General features: G+C 45.4%; 1 protein-coding gene across 1 annotated transcript in view; it reads right to left on the bottom strand.

Annotated features, from left to right (window-relative positions):
- CDK12 (cyclin dependent kinase 12) overlaps positions 1-18,510 on the bottom strand; it is a 378,297-nt gene that overhangs the window by 110,271 nt on the left and 249,516 nt on the right. Inside the window, exon 12 of the mRNA XM_086924346.1 lies at positions 3,289-3,497. Within this exon, the coding sequence (XP_086780472.1) occupies positions 3,289-3,497 (209 nt within the window). The remainder of the gene's footprint in view (positions 1-3,288; positions 3,498-18,510) is intronic.

Here is an 18,510-nt window from a genome sequence, read left to right as displayed (position 1 = left end):
CCCGCCAACTACGTTCTTCCAGCCAAGCCTTCGCCACTGTACCTCGCATCAACAAGACCACCATGGGAGGCAGATCCTTTTCATATCTGGCTGCTAAAACATGGAACTCACTCCCCGCTTACCTTCGCCTCACCCAGAACCACCTAGCGTACAGAAAGCAGCTTAAAACGTGGATATTTGACAAATAATCCTCCTCCCCTTCCTAAGCGCCTTGAAACCCTCTGGGTATGTAGAGCGCTATACAAATCTTATGACTTGACTTGACTTTGTTCCATCCTATGGTGAGAGTGTAACAGGACCAGTCTTCACTTTATGCAGTGTCTTAGGATGTTACATGTACCTGAGCTTCATTTTTTCATTTTTTGATTCATTATTAGTTTTGTGAATAATCCACTGTATGTTTTACAACTTTATTGTTTTGCTCTGTATATAACCATTTGGCACATTGTGTTGATTGTTTGTGTATATATTTAAAGATGTGATAAAAGAAGGCAAGATTACAGTGTCCAGTTTGCCTAGTGACAGGCATGAATGTTTTGTAAAACAAATGTGAAAATCAGACAGTATATATAAATATAACCCAAGGATAATTAAAAAATTACTTTGGGACAAAATCATTGGTTGTTAGATTGATGGTGTCAGATGTATTTTTGCTTTATACATACATATTAGGATTCCAGCCTCTGTTGGTTCATAAACTGAATCAATCCCCTTTGTTTGACCTACAACCTCAATTATGCCACCCTCCTGAGGGAGTGGGCATAGTTCTAGCACGGATTGGAGGAGTCCCCCATCTTTAAGATGGCAGGGACTGAAAGGTGTACTTCGCCTTGCCTCCTTCACCTTAGGGGTTGAGTTGGCAGAGGTGGGCAAGCCACCTATTCTTCCTAGGTTTGGGTTTTTCAGACCAAAGTGGGGGTGTAAACCGGGGGCTGTCTTCTACTGCTAGCAGCAGAGGCTGGGGGGCGTATTACAGAAACAACAAGCCCTTGAAGCTTCCCTTTTGAGCACTGTGCCCATCCTGGGGGAGGAGGTGTGATAACTATGCCCAGGATGTGCTTTATTTCTGGTCCCAGAGAGAAGAGGCTCTCGACCAAGGGGTCCAGAAACATGGCTGGTGGTGGCAGGCTGCTTAAAGCCAGTCTGTGGCCACACCAGGGTTGATAGGTTTTCTGGGGGCACCCCTGAGGTGCCCTCTGAGTAATGTTTCAATAAATCCCACACTGGCATCAGTGTGGGCGTTTTTTGAGAGGAGTAGTTTGGTACCAAACACTCCTGGGCCCCAAGAAGCCAGCATGGTTCTGGGAAAACGCAAGCTTTTGAGTTTCCCGCCCATTTACTCTAAAGCTTCCATTGAATTACAATATCTAAAAATGTATTTGGATATTTTAGGGGCATATCTGTTCATGCAGCTATGCCCAAACTTGTGGTATAGTGCCTGATACCTTAGGGCTGTAAGATTATGCTAGAGGGGTGGCTTACCTATACCTTAATGTAAACAACAAGGACCCCCTGCTCGGGAATTATAATTCCTTAGGACAGGGAAATAAACTGTGTATATATCATAGCATCAACATATCAAGCAAAAAGAAGGGTGACTATATAAAGGAACCACAGATATAATTCAATATTTCATTTAATAAATGTTCATATTAAAAACAAAATGCACATCACTGTCAATATTACATAAAATTCAATAAAAAAAAAATAACAGATTACACAAAAATGACAAAGAATAATCATATATTAAGAACCAAAAAAGTGGGAAAACATTGATTGCCTTAAGCCATGCTAGTTGGCATGCTACTCAGGCAGTGTCCGGTTGACTTTCGTTTTGTCTGCACCAGGCCTTGCATGCTGCAGCAGCAGTCTGCATGGCCTAGCTGAGGAGTCCCTAGGGGACCCTCTTCAGTCTCAATGCCCAAGGTACCCATGTACAATGTACAAGGGACTTATAGGGGCCTTAAGGGCCAATTATGTAACAGTTTTAGGGAAGAAGCAATGGCTGAGGGAATTTGGTTGGCAGGGACCCTGTGCACTACAATTGAAGCCACATCATTTTCCAGGGCAACATTGTGGGGCTAACCATGTCAAAAGAGAGACTGTCTCACAATGAATATGTGCATTACCAGCAAGAGGAGGAGTCAAAATACCTAGTGACTCAAAAGAGTTTAAACAACTGGCACACATCCGGGCCTAATACTAGATGGCAGGATTATTCACAGCATGTGCATCTACAGCCACACATGCCTCGAACATAAATTTATCAAGCAAAGAAACATAACCAACTTTATATTATTCATGGCAGTAGGGATCCTGGGTTCTTCTCATTATCTCTTCACACAGACTGGCAAAAAGACACTGTTGAAGTCCATGTTTTTTTTTAAAGTTTATAGACCATCTTGTAATAATTTTGAAATTGTCAACACTTTGGAAAAAAATCCTTCAATCCTCTTTTCGAGTCAGTTCAGGTGAAATAGCTACTAGTATAATAATTACTTATCAATCTGTACACTGCGTAATCCTTTCGAATTAATTATGAATGTCTAGTACCACCTGTCATTAATGAGGGCTCCAAATGGGAGACCCTCTATACGATGATATATAAAAGAGTCCTATGATTCCATTTCAGTACGATGCCTGCTTTGACCAGGAGGTTGGAAAATAGGTTGCTCTGAAATTGTAAGATAGTTCAATACTACTAAATAAACACCTCTGTGGCTGTACTGGTCCATCAAATTAAATTACATCCCACTGAACTTAACATTGTATTTAGACAGTACAAAGAAGGTATTCTACTACAACTGACTTACCACTCCAACTCTTTCACCACTTTAGCTAGGTCCCAAATTTTACCTTTAGAAGAGTTCAGACATCAATAGTAACAGACCAGGAAGAATCACAATTTGCATGAGCATCTACTTTCCCTAGCACAAAAAAGGAAGCCATACAAATTAGAACAATGCTATTCCTAACCTTAGAGATGAGCATCTGAACATGGGCCTCTTAAATTACGAGATCTAAGTGTTCCTTCTGGTGAAAACCACATACAAATAATTAGGTCAAAGTTAATCATCAGACATGCATCCAATTAATTACAACCTTTGGCAAAACAGGGTGACAATGCAACATGCCAAATAACCAACACTACTCACCGCTTACTCATGTTTTACTTGCACAAAACTGTTGAATGTTCTGGGATCTCACGTCGGAGTACAACTCCTCAATATTTCTGAATGTTAAATCAAAATCCCCTGACAAAGAACTCCATTTGCAGTGCAAACTCACCTAAATCAGTAACACAAGTTTCAGCTTTGACTGGTGGAGGTGCTGGTGGAGGAGGTGTGCAGTTCTTGACAGGATCAGCTGTCACTGCAGGTAGAGGTTCCTTCCGGGGAGCCTTTGCCGGGGGAGGGTCCTCCACTGGTATGCCACTCTGCCGCTGCCGGCGTCGCTTCTTGCTCCACAGCTCATGGCAATCTTGCCAGTGCGGCAAACTGAAGACAGAAGACAAAGAACTGAGAACAACATTCATCACTTGAACACAACTTCCCCATTTACATTTACAGATTGGAGGAAGGAAAAAAAATGCAATCAAAGAGAAAGCAGGAACTTTGTGTTTGTAATAAACCTCAATTTTGAATCATGCTTTCCATAATAGAATAGGCTGTTCGTGAAGCAGCTGAAAACAAAGCTGCATGTGATGAGCCTAGTGCCACGGAAGGACAATGTTACATATGTGTAAGAACATAAGTTACTTACCTGTAAACTGTGGTTCTCCAGTATTGGTGTCTTTCATAGATTCACATGCTTGAATATTCCCCGTCGTCAAAGTGAGAGTCCCACGGTACATAAAATAGCAGTAATATATGCATATATAGATGTAAAAGTGACATAATCATACATATAGAGCAATTAGATATAAAGATATCATAAAGTTAAGAAAGTACCAGAGAACAGAATAGGCCCATAGCAGCGTAAGGGAGAATTCACTTTAGTAACTTATCAGTGTCATTTTAATGGTCCACACTCCAGCACATCAGGTTGCAGCACCCTCTAGAACCTTTCGAAGCACAAAGTAACCAAGAGTGCATGAGGAGAAGAGAGCCTCTTGAGGGGAGGAAGGGTGAGTCGCATGTGAATCTATGAAAGACACCAATACTGGAGAACCACAGTTTACAGGTAAGTAACTTCTGTTCTTTTCCAGTATTAGGGGTGTCTTTCATAGATTCACATGCTTGAATAAGAATAGAAAGCAATAAAGCACAACATGAGTCATAAAGGTAGCATAAAACCAAGTTCATAACACAATTCAACGTCAAACTTTGCATACTATTGATTCAAGAGAAAAAATCTTCATGACTGGAGGCGGGAAGCAACAGAGGCTCACCTTATTGGAAAAGATTCCGTAGCACCGCTTGTCCCACAGCCGCGTCTGCGGAGTCTGCTGATCAGAGACAGTAGTGCTTCGTAAACGTGGGTCTGCTCGACCACGTGGCAGATCTGCAGATGTGGCGTAGAGGCACTCCCGCAAAGAGGGCCGAGGAAGTGGACACCGCCCTTGTGGAGTGAGCTCGTACAGGAGCTTTCCAGCCCGTTGGTGGCAAAAAGCAATGGCAGAGGAAATCCACCTTGTGATGGATTGTTTGGTAACTGGCTGTCCTTTGCAGATTGGGCCATAGGCCACGAAGAGCTGATCTGATTTTCGAAAGGAGACTGAGGATTAGGGAAAAATGTCTTAAGGATGAAAGGTTCATTAAGGGAGAAATCGCTTGGAACCTTAGGAATACATTTTGGATTGGTGCGTAGTGTAACCGCTTCTTTAGAAAACTGAAGAAAAGGAGGTTGGGTCGTAAATGCTTGAATGTCACTTACTTACATGGAGGATGTTAGTGCAAGTAGAAGAGCAACTTTCCACGTGAGGAATTTTAAGCCCGCTGAATGGATGGGCTCAAAAGGAGGTAGGAGGAGCTGAGACAGGACCAAATTTAAGCGCCAAGCAGGCGGAGGGCGACGAATGGGTAGAAACATCCGAAAGAGGTCCTTGAAAAACTGTTGGATAATTACAGAGGAATATAATGACGTGGAACCATCTTAACGGAAGCGGGAGAGTGCTGCCAAGAAGACTTTAAGTGGAATGAGAAAGTCCTGATTTTGCAAGGGACAGGAAAAAAGGCAGAATCTGTTCAGGCTTGGCGGTCATTGGATCCAAGGCTTTAGTGTGGCACCAGACACAGAAACGCTTCCACTTCAGTTGATAGGTTTTAATGGTGGATGGAGCATGAGCCAGCACTTCTCTGCAATCTGCGTCTATGTTCAGACGTGCAAACTCATTGTGTTCAGGTTCCAGGCATGTAGCTGGAGATACGCCGAATTTGGATGGTAGATTTGCCCCTGCTTCATTGTCAGGTAGTGAGGCAGAGGATGAAGCGGAATTGGATCGCTCTGAGAAAACAGGGGGAGATCCGTGAACCATGGGCGCCGTGGCCACCTGGGTGCTATTAGGATAACATGACAGGGTTGAAGTCTCATCCTGTGTAACAGGCAAGGAACTAGAGGGAGCGGAGGGAAAGCGTAGATTAATTTGTTCGACCAATTGATCGAAAATGCATTCCCGCTCGACTCTGTGGGGATGACGACTTGCAAAGCGTTGGCATTTCCTGTTGGTGGCAGTCGCAAAAAGATCCATCTGTGGATGGCCCCACTGACAGAAGATGAACTCTAGAGTTGGTTGATTGAGTTCCCACTCGTGATTGTCTGTGAGAGACCTGCTGAGTGAGTCCGCTAGGACATTGGAGACAACCGGCACATGGATCGCTGAGAGATTGACTTGATGGTGAATCGCCCATTCCCATATTTCTTGTGCTTGTCTGGAGAGCAGAAGAGACTTCGTGCCGCCCTGTTTGTTGAGGTAGTGCATGCTGGTTGTATTGTCTGTCCGCACCAGCAGCAATTGGCCCTGCACTACCCTCTGGAAAAATTTTAGGGCAAGGAAAATTGCCAGAAGTTCTAGGTGATTTATGTGCCACGTGCGTTGGAGCGCAGTCCACTTTACTTTGACGGACATTCCTTCGAGGTGTGCTCCCCAACCTTCCAATGACACGTCTGTCGTGAGCGTCAGTGTCGGAGTTGTCTCTTGAAAAGGTCGTCTCATGGAGATGTTTGGAGGATGAGCCCACCCCTCCAGTGCAGATTGAATGCGGGGCGTGAGGTGAATCTGGTCGTGAACGACCCCGAGATCGGTTTCCACTGCTTGTCTAGTTCCTCTTGTACGACTCGTATGTAGTCTGCAATGTGAAATCAGATGTATGCAGGAGGAAGCCACGCCCAGGAATGATTTTAATATCCGGACAGAAACGTACAGTTTTGACTGCAGGGGAAGTACCATCTTGAGTATGCGGTCCTGTCGTTCCTGGGAGACAAAAACCTTTGCCAGTTTAGAATCTAGCAAGGCTCCTAGAAAATCTCGCTGCTGTGATGGGTGAAAATGTGACTTTTGGCGATTGACTGAAAGGCCCAAGGTGCGAAAAAGCGAGATGCAGACCCGAGTGTGCTGATTCACCACCTGGTATGACGGAGCCTTTATAAGACAGTCGTCTAGGTAAGGGCAAAATTGGATGCCTTGCAGGCGCAGAAAAGCAACTACCAGAGCCATGATCTTTGTAAAGACCCTCGGTGCTGAGCGAAGGGAAAATGGCAGGACTTTGAACTGGAAGTGCAGGTGTCCGACTGTGAAACGAAGATATCTTCTGTGTTTGTGGTGAATCGGCACATGAAAATATGCGTCCTGGAGGTCGATAATGGAGAATAATTCTCCGGGATTGAGGTAATTTAAAATTTGAAGTAGTGTTAAAATTTGAAATGTTTTTGCTGTGATGAATTTGTTCAGGGCCCTCAAGACCAAAATAGGGCGCCACTCTCCAGACTTTTTCTTGATTAGAAAGAAGCGGGAGTAAAAGCCCTTGCCCTGCTGCCCCTTGCGGTACCACTTTGACAGCCCCTTTTTTGATCATCAATTTGACTTGAGCCAATAGTTCTCTGTAATGAGGTGGGAGCGGACCAGTAGGTGGGCGGTTGGTAGGAAATTTGATAAATTCTAGAGTATTTCCCTTTGAGATCACATCCAGGACCCAATGATTGGAGGTGATGTTAGACCAATTTAAGATGAACTTTGCGATCCGACCTCCAATTTTAACAGATGGTGTGTACTTTACACTGGGGTTGTCACTGTTTCTTAGCATTGGAACCACCTCTGAAAGTGTTTTTTTTTTCTGGTATGGTTTTGAATTGGTCTGGCGATTTTGAGACTGGTAGTTATTTCGTTGTCTATTGTCGTTATAGAAACGATATTGGTTGGAGCCACAAAAAGTGGAAGAGCTGCCGTCCCTACCACGTGCTCCTAGAAACGGCCGCTTCTTATATTGGAGGGTTGCTAAAGCCCGGGCCGTATCTGTATCCTTTTTAATGGATTCAAGGAGCGTCATCAACATGTTTGCCAAGAGCGAATCGCCATCATAGGGTAGATCAAGCTCTCGTACATGAACCTCTGGACGAAATGCAGTTGACTTTAGCCATCCTTGGTGTCGCAACACAGCGGCCCCAGCCAATTGGCTGAATCCCGTAGATGAGATGTCGATGGCACAGTCGATGATCTCTGAAGAGTTCTTCTCTCCCTCCTGAACAATGGCTTGCGCTTCCGCGAGGATGGCATCCGGAAATTGTGGAATTAATGCTGCAATTGCTAGGGAATTAGCCGCCCTAACTGTTGTCGCCGCCATAGTGGTAAACTTTTTTCCGATGGAATCCAATTTGCGTCCTTCATCACGGGGAGATGTGAGAGGCGTGGCAGGATTGCAAGACCTTTTCTGAGCCGCCTATGTGATGACGGAATACGCTTTCGGCTGAGAAACGAGGCATGCTGGAGAATTTGCAGGCGCTTTATACTTTTTATCAAGTCTAGGTAAAACGGCCGGGATCGAATTAGGCCGCTCCATTAATTTGAGACCTTCCTCCCAAATGTGATCGATGATCGGGATGGTGTGGGCTTGCCTCTGAGGAGGATCCTTGAAATCATATAAAAAACAGTCTGTCTGCTGGACCTCTTAAGTCTGGTCAAACCTTTTGGCAGCACAGACCATCAAGTTGTGAAAGCTGCCAATGTCCACTGGAGGCGACGCTCTTGGCGATGTTGGTGGAGTAGAAGGTGTTTGAGCCCTGTAGTCATCCCAATCAGTGAGGACGTTGTCGTCATCTTGATCTGTGTTTTGAGGGTCCTGTTCCTCATTATCAGTATCATGCTGAAGGCGTATTGGTGATCTGTGTGTTACTGTAGGTATAGAAACTTGTGTTTGTGGAGGAGTTTGCGAAACTGGAGAAGCAGGCCTAGATGGCGGAAACCTGCGATTATAATCATCCAGCATGTGCTGCAAATTAGACACTAAAGACAGTGGTATTTGTGTCATCTGTTCCGTTATGGGTGTTTCAGAGTGCTCTATGGGGAAAAGATCTGCCCCAGCTACGGTTTCCTCTACCTCCTCCATAGTCCTGGCACTTGATCTTAAGTTCAGAGGGGCTAGACGCAGGTCTAAAATCATAATCGACATATGAGCCATGAAATGCGTTACTTACCTGTAACTGCAGTTATCCAGTATTAGTGTCTTTCATAGATTCACATGCCTGAATCAATCCCCGTCGTCGAGACCGGAGCCTCCGGTATATAAAAAAGTAATGTCCTAAGACATACATATAAAAGAATAGGCCTAAGGGTCTCACCTTAGTGTCCTATCTAGGTCCTTATGTAGGAAGGACCAAACAGAGTAGGCCCAAGGGTCCCACCTTGGTAGCCTATCTGTGTCCTTTTGTAACAAGGACCAAAGTAAAGAGAAACAGCCAATCAGCTACTACCTCCCTCTAGAACCTTCCTGTCAGGAGCCTCAGTCTCTCAGATTTTCTACCGCACGTTGTGCTAGGGAGTCTCCACCTGAGTTCTCCTCAGGAAACTTACTTTTCATCATAATTCGATATTTTCTCGACTTCTTTGCTATGGCTGATAGCCGGAAGAAAGGACTCTTTCGAGCCTGTGTTTCTTGTGGCAAAAAAAGGCTTCACGTGGAGGATACACATGAGACCTGTCTATACTGTCTCTACCCCCACCACCAGGCCAAGGACTGCAAAATATGTCGTACTTTCTCCCATAAAACCCAGAAGGACCGGGAAGGACGTCTTCTGATATGGCTGAACAGACTTAAATACAAGCCAGAAAGCGACTTGGTTTCTGAAGGTGAGAGCATGTCTGGCGCCTCGCAGTTCTCCTTGAAGAGGCCTAGGCCCTGGAGGACCCGACTCCCTTGTAACTCTACCAAGACTGGGACTCCCACGAGCAGTGGTTCTGCTCAAACAGCAACACCCCTGGTGCCAGCCAGGAACCGCGATTCCAGCACACTCTGCACCAGCCGAGCCAGGCCTGTGCCTGAGTGAACAAAGACCCTGAGGACGTCCCCCCGGCGACTGTGACCTGGAAGGAACCCTGTGCCCATGGACCCTCCTCGACAACTCAGATGACGCCTGCTGCCTCACAAGGGGCCCCTCCAACCGCGACCAGCAGGGGTAAGATTTCCCAACATCAAAAGACACCCCTGTACCCGGCGGCCCACACCCCCCTGTGCCCAACTCCTGGGTGCCTACCTATCCTCCAAGATCCAAACTAAACCCTTTAAGTGTTGGTCGCTCCTGAAGATCCTCCGTCCCAGAGCCTGCAGCCTATGTCCACTTTCCCAGATCTCCATTGAAGAACATTGGGCGTCTGATGGCTCAAAAGCACCCAGTCGCCAGAGTGCTCCCGGCTGTGCAACCTTTGTCCTAATCTACTTCCACATTTGCCCTGAGCAAGTGACCAGGAGCCAAGCTCCCACAGCAGCGTGGTCTGCTTGCCAGCAGCCACCAACCAAAGGCCCTCTGCCTCTCAAAGGATAACATTGTGCCTAACTACCTATGCACACGGCTGCCCCTGTGCCGCTGAGGGTGTACCAACTGTACCTACCTGACCCTGGGAGACCCCCGAGTATATGCCCAGAACCTCAACTCTGCCAGTCGAGTACTTACCCAAAAGCTGATAACTCACTTTCCTTCCATAGCATAACATTGACTGGTTTCACTTGAAAATTCTTCAAATATTCCTCTAAAATTAGCAGAACGAATTCAGATTTACTCACCTGATTTCAGGAGAGAGCCCAGTGCTGCATCTTTTAGCCCAGCATTGACCCTGAAAATTAATTTTAACCATGCTTACCAGTAACTTGAATTTCCTTCCATAGGAACCCATTGTCTGGTTTTCATTAGAAAAAGTTCTGTGTCGATTTTCGAAACTACAAATATTCCTTAAAAATCACCTGTTTGACTTAAGCACATTCTTTTAACTGTTTACAGGAGTTGCACCAGTGCTGGATCCAGGATTCATCCCTGAGTAAGGAGAAGTAATCATAACACTACTTAACTGCAAAGTGAATTTCCTCCCATAGGATAACATTGGTGATTCTATGTGAAAAAATTTCAAAGTGTCAAAATACAATAATATTCCTTAAAAATCACTACTGTAACAAAAACGCTTTTACTTAACTGTTTACCGTGCAAGTCCCAGGACTGAATCTAGGATCCAGTCCTGTGGTTAGAAAAGTAATCTACAAAGTAACTCATTGCATTTTCCTAGAAATTCTCATTGAGGTCCATGTTGCATTGTGTTTGAAATTGTGTTGCCCATTGCAACAACTGTAGCTATTTTAATCGAAAAGTCTACTGCCTATTCGAAAAGTATTTAACTAAAGTAATATATTCTAAGAAAGTATATTCTGATACCTTGTTGGTTCCAAAAATAAAACAACGATATCTTTTGATACAAAACAATTGGCCTAGAGTTCAGTTCTTGAGTGTGTGAGACCATTTGCTGAGTGTGTAAAACAAATGCTTTAGACTTCCCTCTGATACTGCCTTACTGCTCGACCAAGCTACCACTTTAGAAAGTAAGGTTATTTCTAACTTTAGCCTCTAGGGACTCTGGACTCTGCACACAGTACCTTACTTTGGTCCAGTATATACCGAGCCACTTTCTTACACAGTATACATAGTATACAAAACCAATTGAAGCTGGAGATTCTAAAATATTGACATTTCCTAGTGACAAGTATGTATGTATGTAAGTATGTAATTATTTTTATAAAGCGCACATTTCACCATTAGGTCTCACAGCGCTGGCAGAGGGTGTAGGAAATGCGAGAGAGAAGGGTTGTTATGCTGTTGCCTTGAATAGTAATGTTTTGAGTTCTCTCTGGAACATTTTATGATTCTGATTTGATCTTAAAGCCGTAGGCAGGGAGTTCCATGCCATAGGGCCCACCTTCGAGAAACTCCTATCTCCATTTCTGACAGTACGAACTCTTGGTATTTTTAGGAGATTTTTGTTTGAAGAGTGTAATGTTCTTTCTGGGCAATATTCCTGAAGTTTGTTTGTCCATTTAATGATTTGTGCACTAGGCAACAGATCTTGAACCTTATGCGCTTTCTGACTGGAAGCCAGTGCAGTTTCTTCAGGCAAGGGCCAGAGGGAGTGCGTGGGGGTAGGTCGAGAGTCAGTCTTGCTGCTGCATTTTTGAGTGTCTGCAGTTTAGTTAGTGTCCCTTCATTTGCATCAGCGAGGAGTGCGTTACCATAATTGAGGCGGCTAGTAATTAAGCCTTGAATCAGTGGTTTACGGTAAAGCAGAGGTAGCCATTTGAATATTTTCCTTAGGCTCCTCATAAGACCTATGCAGGTGTGTACTAATTTGTCTGTGGGGAGCCATGGACAGCTTGTCATCCAGGGTGAAGCCCAGGTTCCTAACAGTGTTTTTTGGGGATGGGCAGGGTCCAAGTTCCGGTGGCCACCACTCGAGACCAGATGGATGCGGCCGCGCCGAAAAGCATTATTTCGGATTTGCCTGCATTGAGCATCAGGAAATTATTGGTCATCCAGCCCTTTATTTCTAACATGCAATTCCTGAATCTCACTTTAGTCTCTGATGGATCAGAGCCAAGTGTTATGAGAATTTGGGTATCATCGGCGTACGACAATGTGTCGAAGCCGAAGTCCCTAATTATTTTGGTCAGTGGTGATACGTAGACGTTGAATAAAGTTGGACTTAAAATTGAGCCCTGAGGCACTCCCTTGTCGTTGTCAATAGCTTCTGATGAAGAAAGTCCTGATTTGACCCTAGAGCTACGGCCTATAAGATAGCTCTGGATCCAGCCTAGGGCTTGGCCTTCGACACCTATCCCCGCTAGTCGCTTTAATAGGACTCTGTGGGATATGGTGTCGAAGGCCGCCGAAAGGTCTAGCAGGATGAGAATAGCCGACTGTTTGGAGTCCAGTGCCAACCGAATGTTGTAAACCACCTCTACCAGTGTAGTCTCAGTGCTATGGGAAGCTCTGAATCCTGACTGCGAGGAATCTAATAGCGTGTGTCTTTCAAGGTATTTTACCAGTTTTGAGTTGATAATAGATTCCATTGATTTGCCAAAAAGTGGTAGTAGAGATATTGGGCGGTAGTTTATCGGTTGCTTAGGGTCTGCGTTATTTTTCTTAACGATTGGCCTCACAATGGATTCTTTTCAGGGGGTAGGGAACATGGCACGAGTTAGGGACGTATTAAAAATAGAGGTCAATGTGGGAGCCAGGGCGGGTGCTAGTTTAGCTAAGATCTGGGCGGACGCTGGGTCTTTGGGAGATCCTGATTTGGCCTTTTTTAGTATGTTAGCTACCTCGTCCTCAGTGATTGTTCCGAAGACAGCTAAATTTTGATCTATGGGGTTTATGGTGGGGGGATCAGCATGGCATGTCTCACTTGTTGTGCCTATTTCTGTGGGAAATGATTCATGGATAGTATTGATTTTGTCTTTGAAATAGGTGGCTAGTTTATCGGCCCAGTCCTGGGATTCCTGAACGACCTTTTGGCAAGCAATGGGGTTTGAGAAATCTTTTACAATTGCATAAAGCTCTTTCTGTGAATTTCCAGCTGCTTTAATTTTTTCCCCAAGATAGGTTTTCTTAGCATTGGCGATTTTGTTCATATATTCTTTATGTGCAATTTTATAGTGTAGTTTGTCATCAATGTTTTTTGATTTGCGCCATTTTCGTTCAGCTTTCCTGGTGTGTTGTTTAGTAGTTTTCAATTCATCAGTGAACCAGGGCGATTTCAGTTTTGGGCAGTTTATTAGGCGTTTAGGAGCTATAGAATCCAGAGTCTTACTGATTGCAGAATCAAAGTCTAGGACCGATCTATCTAGCTCTATGTCCTCACTTACTCTCAGGGGAGCAAAGGTTTTAGCGAACATTTCTAAGTTGATCTTTTTCCATGGGCGGCTCAGCTTTTTTTCTTTAGCATGGACCTGTAGGGACTAGTTTGTTTAAATGGTAAATTTGATTATTACATGGTCTGACCATAAAACAGGAATTAGTTTGTTAATATGCGTATCCTGAAAGTTGGTACATACAATGTCCAACGTATGACCCGCTTTATGTGTAGGGTCAGTTTTGAGTAGTCTTAGGTCCAGGGACTCAATACTATTCATTAGTTCCATTGTGTAAGGGTCATCGTTTATTTCCATGTGGTGGTTCAAATCGCCTAACAGTAGAACATTTTTACAGGCTAATATATGGGATACCAGGATGTCAACTAGTTGGGCGGCAAAATTGGCTTTGGTCTCTGGAGGTCGGTAAATCGGGGCTCCTTTCCAAGATTCCTTCCTGGTGAGGACAAGGGAAAAAATGAGAAACTGTTTCTGATAACCAGGTTTCGGTTATAAAGAAGAGATCTGGGGCTTCTTGATCGAGTATGTCCCAGATCTCTAAGGAATGCTTAGGGAGCGACCGCACGTTTCCGTACAGGCATGTCAGTGGTTTACGAGTTGGCGGGGGGCCAGGATTGGTAGGAGGCGCAACGATAGCTAGGTGGGATGAATTGAGGGACAGGAGCTCTGTGCGAGTATAGGTAATCATGTTGGAGGTTGTGTTTAAAACAATTTAATACCTGTTTGTAGACGACGGGCTGTCGGGAGGTCAAGAAAAGATGGCATATCGCCGGCCTGGCACGGACAGGCGCAGACAGGCAGGGCTTGACTTTGGCGCGACTTAGGCGCGCTGCCTGCGCGTCGCTGCGCTAGTCCGCTCTACGCACTCCGCTATATGCAGGAGTGGGCGGGACTGCCTTACGGGGAGTCTGGAGCGCTGACCGGTGTAGGCTACCAGAAGCTCCGTTGGGGAAAGAAAGAGCCTGCCGTGCCTGCGGCAAAAGCTGAGACAGATCGGGTGTCCACTTGGTAATCAAGGGCCCAGTTTAAATCTCTGCACAATACAGTTGTCGAACGTATGTGGAAAATGCTTACAGCACGGCGCAGCACAATTAAAATCAAGGTGCAAGCCGACTTTTAAATCAGTCAGTCACGATGTGTATTACTGTTCTAAAGTGCTCGAGTGCTCTGTGCTAAATGCTGGCTTTAAGATTTAAAAATTAAATTTTTACAGTTCCTACATCAAATTCAATTTCTACAATTCATACAGTTTTTAAAATTCATCAAAGATTAAAACGAAGCAAGAGCTGCCTAGCAATCAAGCAGTCTCTTTTACCTTCTGTTTGCATCGCATCTATCGCATTACTCCAATTATTCCAACAATAAAATACATAAATTACATGTCAATCATTGCTCGGTATGAACAGGCAAGCAATGTGGAGGTGGGTGGGTCAGTGAGGAATCCACAGGCCGATACTGTAGCCACAAGAAAAAGTGTTATTGAAGGTAAGTAACTGTAGGAAGGTGGCTCTGTATTTATTATATCAAAATGAGTTACAGTGTGTGCAGAGTCCAGTGGAACCCCCAAGGTAGGCAGAGGTTAAAGTAGATAGCACCTAACTCTCCATTTGTGGTAGTGCGGACGAGCAGTAAGGCTTTATTAAAGGGTAGTGTTAAGGCATCAAATGATTCCACACACTCGAACACTGAACGTAGACCAATTTATTTGTATCAAAAATATTATCTGGTGCAAAAAAGTGAAATAAATGCTTTGAAAAATCTTATGCAATGTTTTACAATTGAATGCAAGTTCAAATGCAGTTGACTGAATTACAGTTAAGTCAGTGTTTCGAAATTACATTTCACTTGCTTTTCAGACTACTATATATGTTTCTTTTTAGATTACTTTTGCTAATCAGCGTTATATGCCTAGATATCACACCGAGACATCTCCTAGACAAAAGGTAAGAAATTAACTTTTAGTACATATGCAGTTTTTCAAAGTTCCGTACAAACCAACTCCACACTGAGAGAAAGTGCCATCTTTCTTGCATTGGGATGCCCCCACTTTTTTCTGAACTGCTGATGTGCTTTGACTGAGTGTGCCCTGGGTTCCTGCCAACCAGGTACCCAGGGCCTGTGTACCTTCCCTAAAACTGTGTTGAAACTAAAACCCAATTGGCATCTCTGCCCACCTGTCAGCACCTAGTAAATGGTACCCTAGGTACCCAGGGCAGGGTGACCAGAGGAGACCCCTGAGGACTGCAGCACTTATTGTGCCACCCTCAGGGTCCCTGTACCCTGGCACCCACACTGCCTTTGCAGGCCGAGTAATACAGAACTAAACACAGTCGACATGGCACACATCCCTGTGTGCCATGCCCACAGAACCCACTGCCCTGGCCTACTTCAGTCACCCCTCTAGCTGGGTGCCCTATGCCAGAGGTGTGGGCACAGGTGCCTGAGCCCTGTGCCCCTACAATGCCCAGGGCCATTCCTGGGCACTATAAGGGTAGTGATGCCATTAAGAGTATATGGTGCTGGGAGGTTGTCATTACAAACTCCACAGCACCATAATGGCTTCATTGAAGACAGACCAGTTTGGTACCAAACTTCTCAGCACATTAAACCCACATTGATGCCAGTGTAGGATTTAATGTAAAATGCACCAGAGGGAATCTTAGAGATGCCCTCTGAAAACCTAACGTACAATCTACGTCTGGGCTGAGTGGCTGCATAGGCTGCCACACAGCAGACATGTTGCTGGACCCCTGGGTGGAGAGCCCCCGCTCTCCTGGGCCTGCAACAATGCACATCCTGGGCAAGGTGCTAGGTCTCCCCCCCAGGATGGGCAAGGGGGGAAGCTTCAAAGGCATGCCGCCTCTGTGAGCTTCTCCAACCAAAAAGAAAAGAAGAAAGAAGACCAATAGGAAGAAAACCCGCCGCGCAGCTAACCGGACGACAACTATGATGTTCCTCACTGTCTTAAGTGCCGAGATACCCTCATGGGTGATTCAGCGCTACACAAATCAAACTTCAAACTTCAACTGACTTGGCCCCAGCCCTACCGGCCTGTCAATCCCGGAACCTGCTCCTGCCTAAATCTCGGCACTCCTGCGGACAGCAACCTTGGGACACCCAGAGGACCTGCCTGCCTTGGTGGGGGAGACTAGGTGAAGCACGACCCCGGGCTCCTGCCATCTTGAAGATGGAGAGCCCTGCCCAATCACAGCTAGGCTCCTGCCCCCTCCCACAGGAGAGGATCAGGCTAGGGTTGTACCCACCCCAGGACAGTGACCTATTGGTCCCTGCCCTTGCCCTACCTGTAACGCCCCTAAAATCAGTATTTAGGGGCTCACTGAACCTTCCTTCCTCATTTATAAGAAAAGAAGAAAGGAGACCAAGAGGAAGAAGACTCACTGCGCAGCTAACAGGACAACAACAAATGACTTGGCCCAAACCCTACCGGCCTGTCGATCCTGGAATCTGCTCCTGCCTAAATCCCGGCGACTCCTGCGGACAGCAACCTTGGGACACTCCGAGGACCTGCCTGCCTTGACCCTGTTAAAGACTGGGACTCCCATCAGCAGAGGCTCTGCTGCAACAATCCCCCTGGTGCCAGCCAAGAAGCTCTGGACCAGCCCACTCTGCACCCGCCGAGCCCAGCCAGTGCCAGAGTGATCCAAGACCATGAGGACGTCCCCCCGGCGACTGGGACCGGAAGTCCAGTGCCCAAAGACCCTCCTTGATGAACCAGATGACGCCTGCAGACTCAGAACCAGGGGCCACGCCAACCGCGATCACCCGAGGATAAGATTTTCCGACACACAAAGACACCCCTGCACCCTACAGCCCTCTGTGCCTCCCTTTGGGTTACCTACCTGTGCTCTAAGATCCCAACTTACCTCGCGACGTGCTGGTCGCCCCTGGAGAGTCCCCGTCTGAGCTTGCAGCTTTTGTTCCCCTTTTACCTTTCCCATTGGATAACACTGAGCGCCCGACAGCTCAAAGGCACCCAGCAGCCCGAGTACCGCTGGCTGTGCCATCTTTGCCCTATCCTGCTTCCCCCTTTGCCCTGAGCATGTGAGCAGGAGCCCTGTTAGCCAACAGCCACCAACCAGAGGCCCCCTGACCCTCATTGGATAACATTGGGCGTAACTACCTCTGCACCCGGCCGCCCCTGTGCCGCTGAGGGTGAACCAACTGTACCTACCTGACCCTGGGGGACCCCTGAGTCTATGCCCAGAACCACAACTTCACCAGTCGAGTACTCACCTGGAAACCGGTAACTAACTTACTTGCATTGGATAACATTGACTGGTTTGACTCGAAAAATCTTCTAAGTGTGAAGTTTTGGAAACTTAAAATATTCATGTAAAATCAACCAAATTCTGAAAGACTCACCTAAGATCAGGAGAGAAGCTAGTACTGTACCCTGTAGCCCAGTACTGAACAGCAAAAGTAATCCTTACCGCGTTTACTAGTAACCTGAATTCCTCCATAGGAATCCATTGTCTGCTTTTCTATGAAATTTCTTCGAAGTGTCTACTTTTGAAAACTTGAAATATTCTTTAAAAATAATACGAAATACTGAAGCGAAATTACTTATCTTTTTTTAAGTTGAGACCCCAGTGCTGGACCTAAGAGCCCAGTACTGGATTACCAAAGTAACAAGATCGTACTTTACCTGCAACCTGATTTTTCTCCCATTGAATAACATTGCCAGATTTCTGTTGAAAAGGTTCAAAGTGTGAACTTTTAAAATAGCTTTATATTCCTGAAAAATCACTGCAATACCTAAAACGTTTTTACTCAACTGTTTTCAGCTTAGACCCCAGGACTGAATTTAGGAGCCAGTCCTGGAACTACCAAAGTAATCAACTGTGTTTATATAAGAGAATCCATTGAGCTCAATGCTAAATTGTCTGTAGAATTGTGTTGCCTACTGCAACCCCTGCACCTATCGTGTTTACCAAGTTTATTGCCTTTCTGCAAAGTACTCATCTGAGACCTCTCATATTGAGAACAGTATATTTTGATAACTGTTGGTTCTAGAACTAAAACAAATATATCGTTGATATAAAAACAATTGGCCTGGAGTTCAGTCTTTGAGTGTGTGAAACCTTTTGCTGACGGAGTGTGCACAATAAATGCTTTACACTGCCTTACTGATCGACCAAGCTACCACTTTAGA

The sequence above is a fragment of the Lissotriton vulgaris genome, chromosome 5 (genome assembly GCF_964263255.1).
Source record: "Lissotriton vulgaris chromosome 5, aLisVul1.2, whole genome shotgun sequence".
In the NCBI taxonomy this organism is placed as follows: Eukaryota; Metazoa; Chordata; class Amphibia; order Caudata; family Salamandridae; genus Lissotriton; species Lissotriton vulgaris.
The sequence above is the reverse complement of the archived record's forward strand: the minus strand, read 5'-3'. Positions and strand labels throughout refer to the sequence as shown.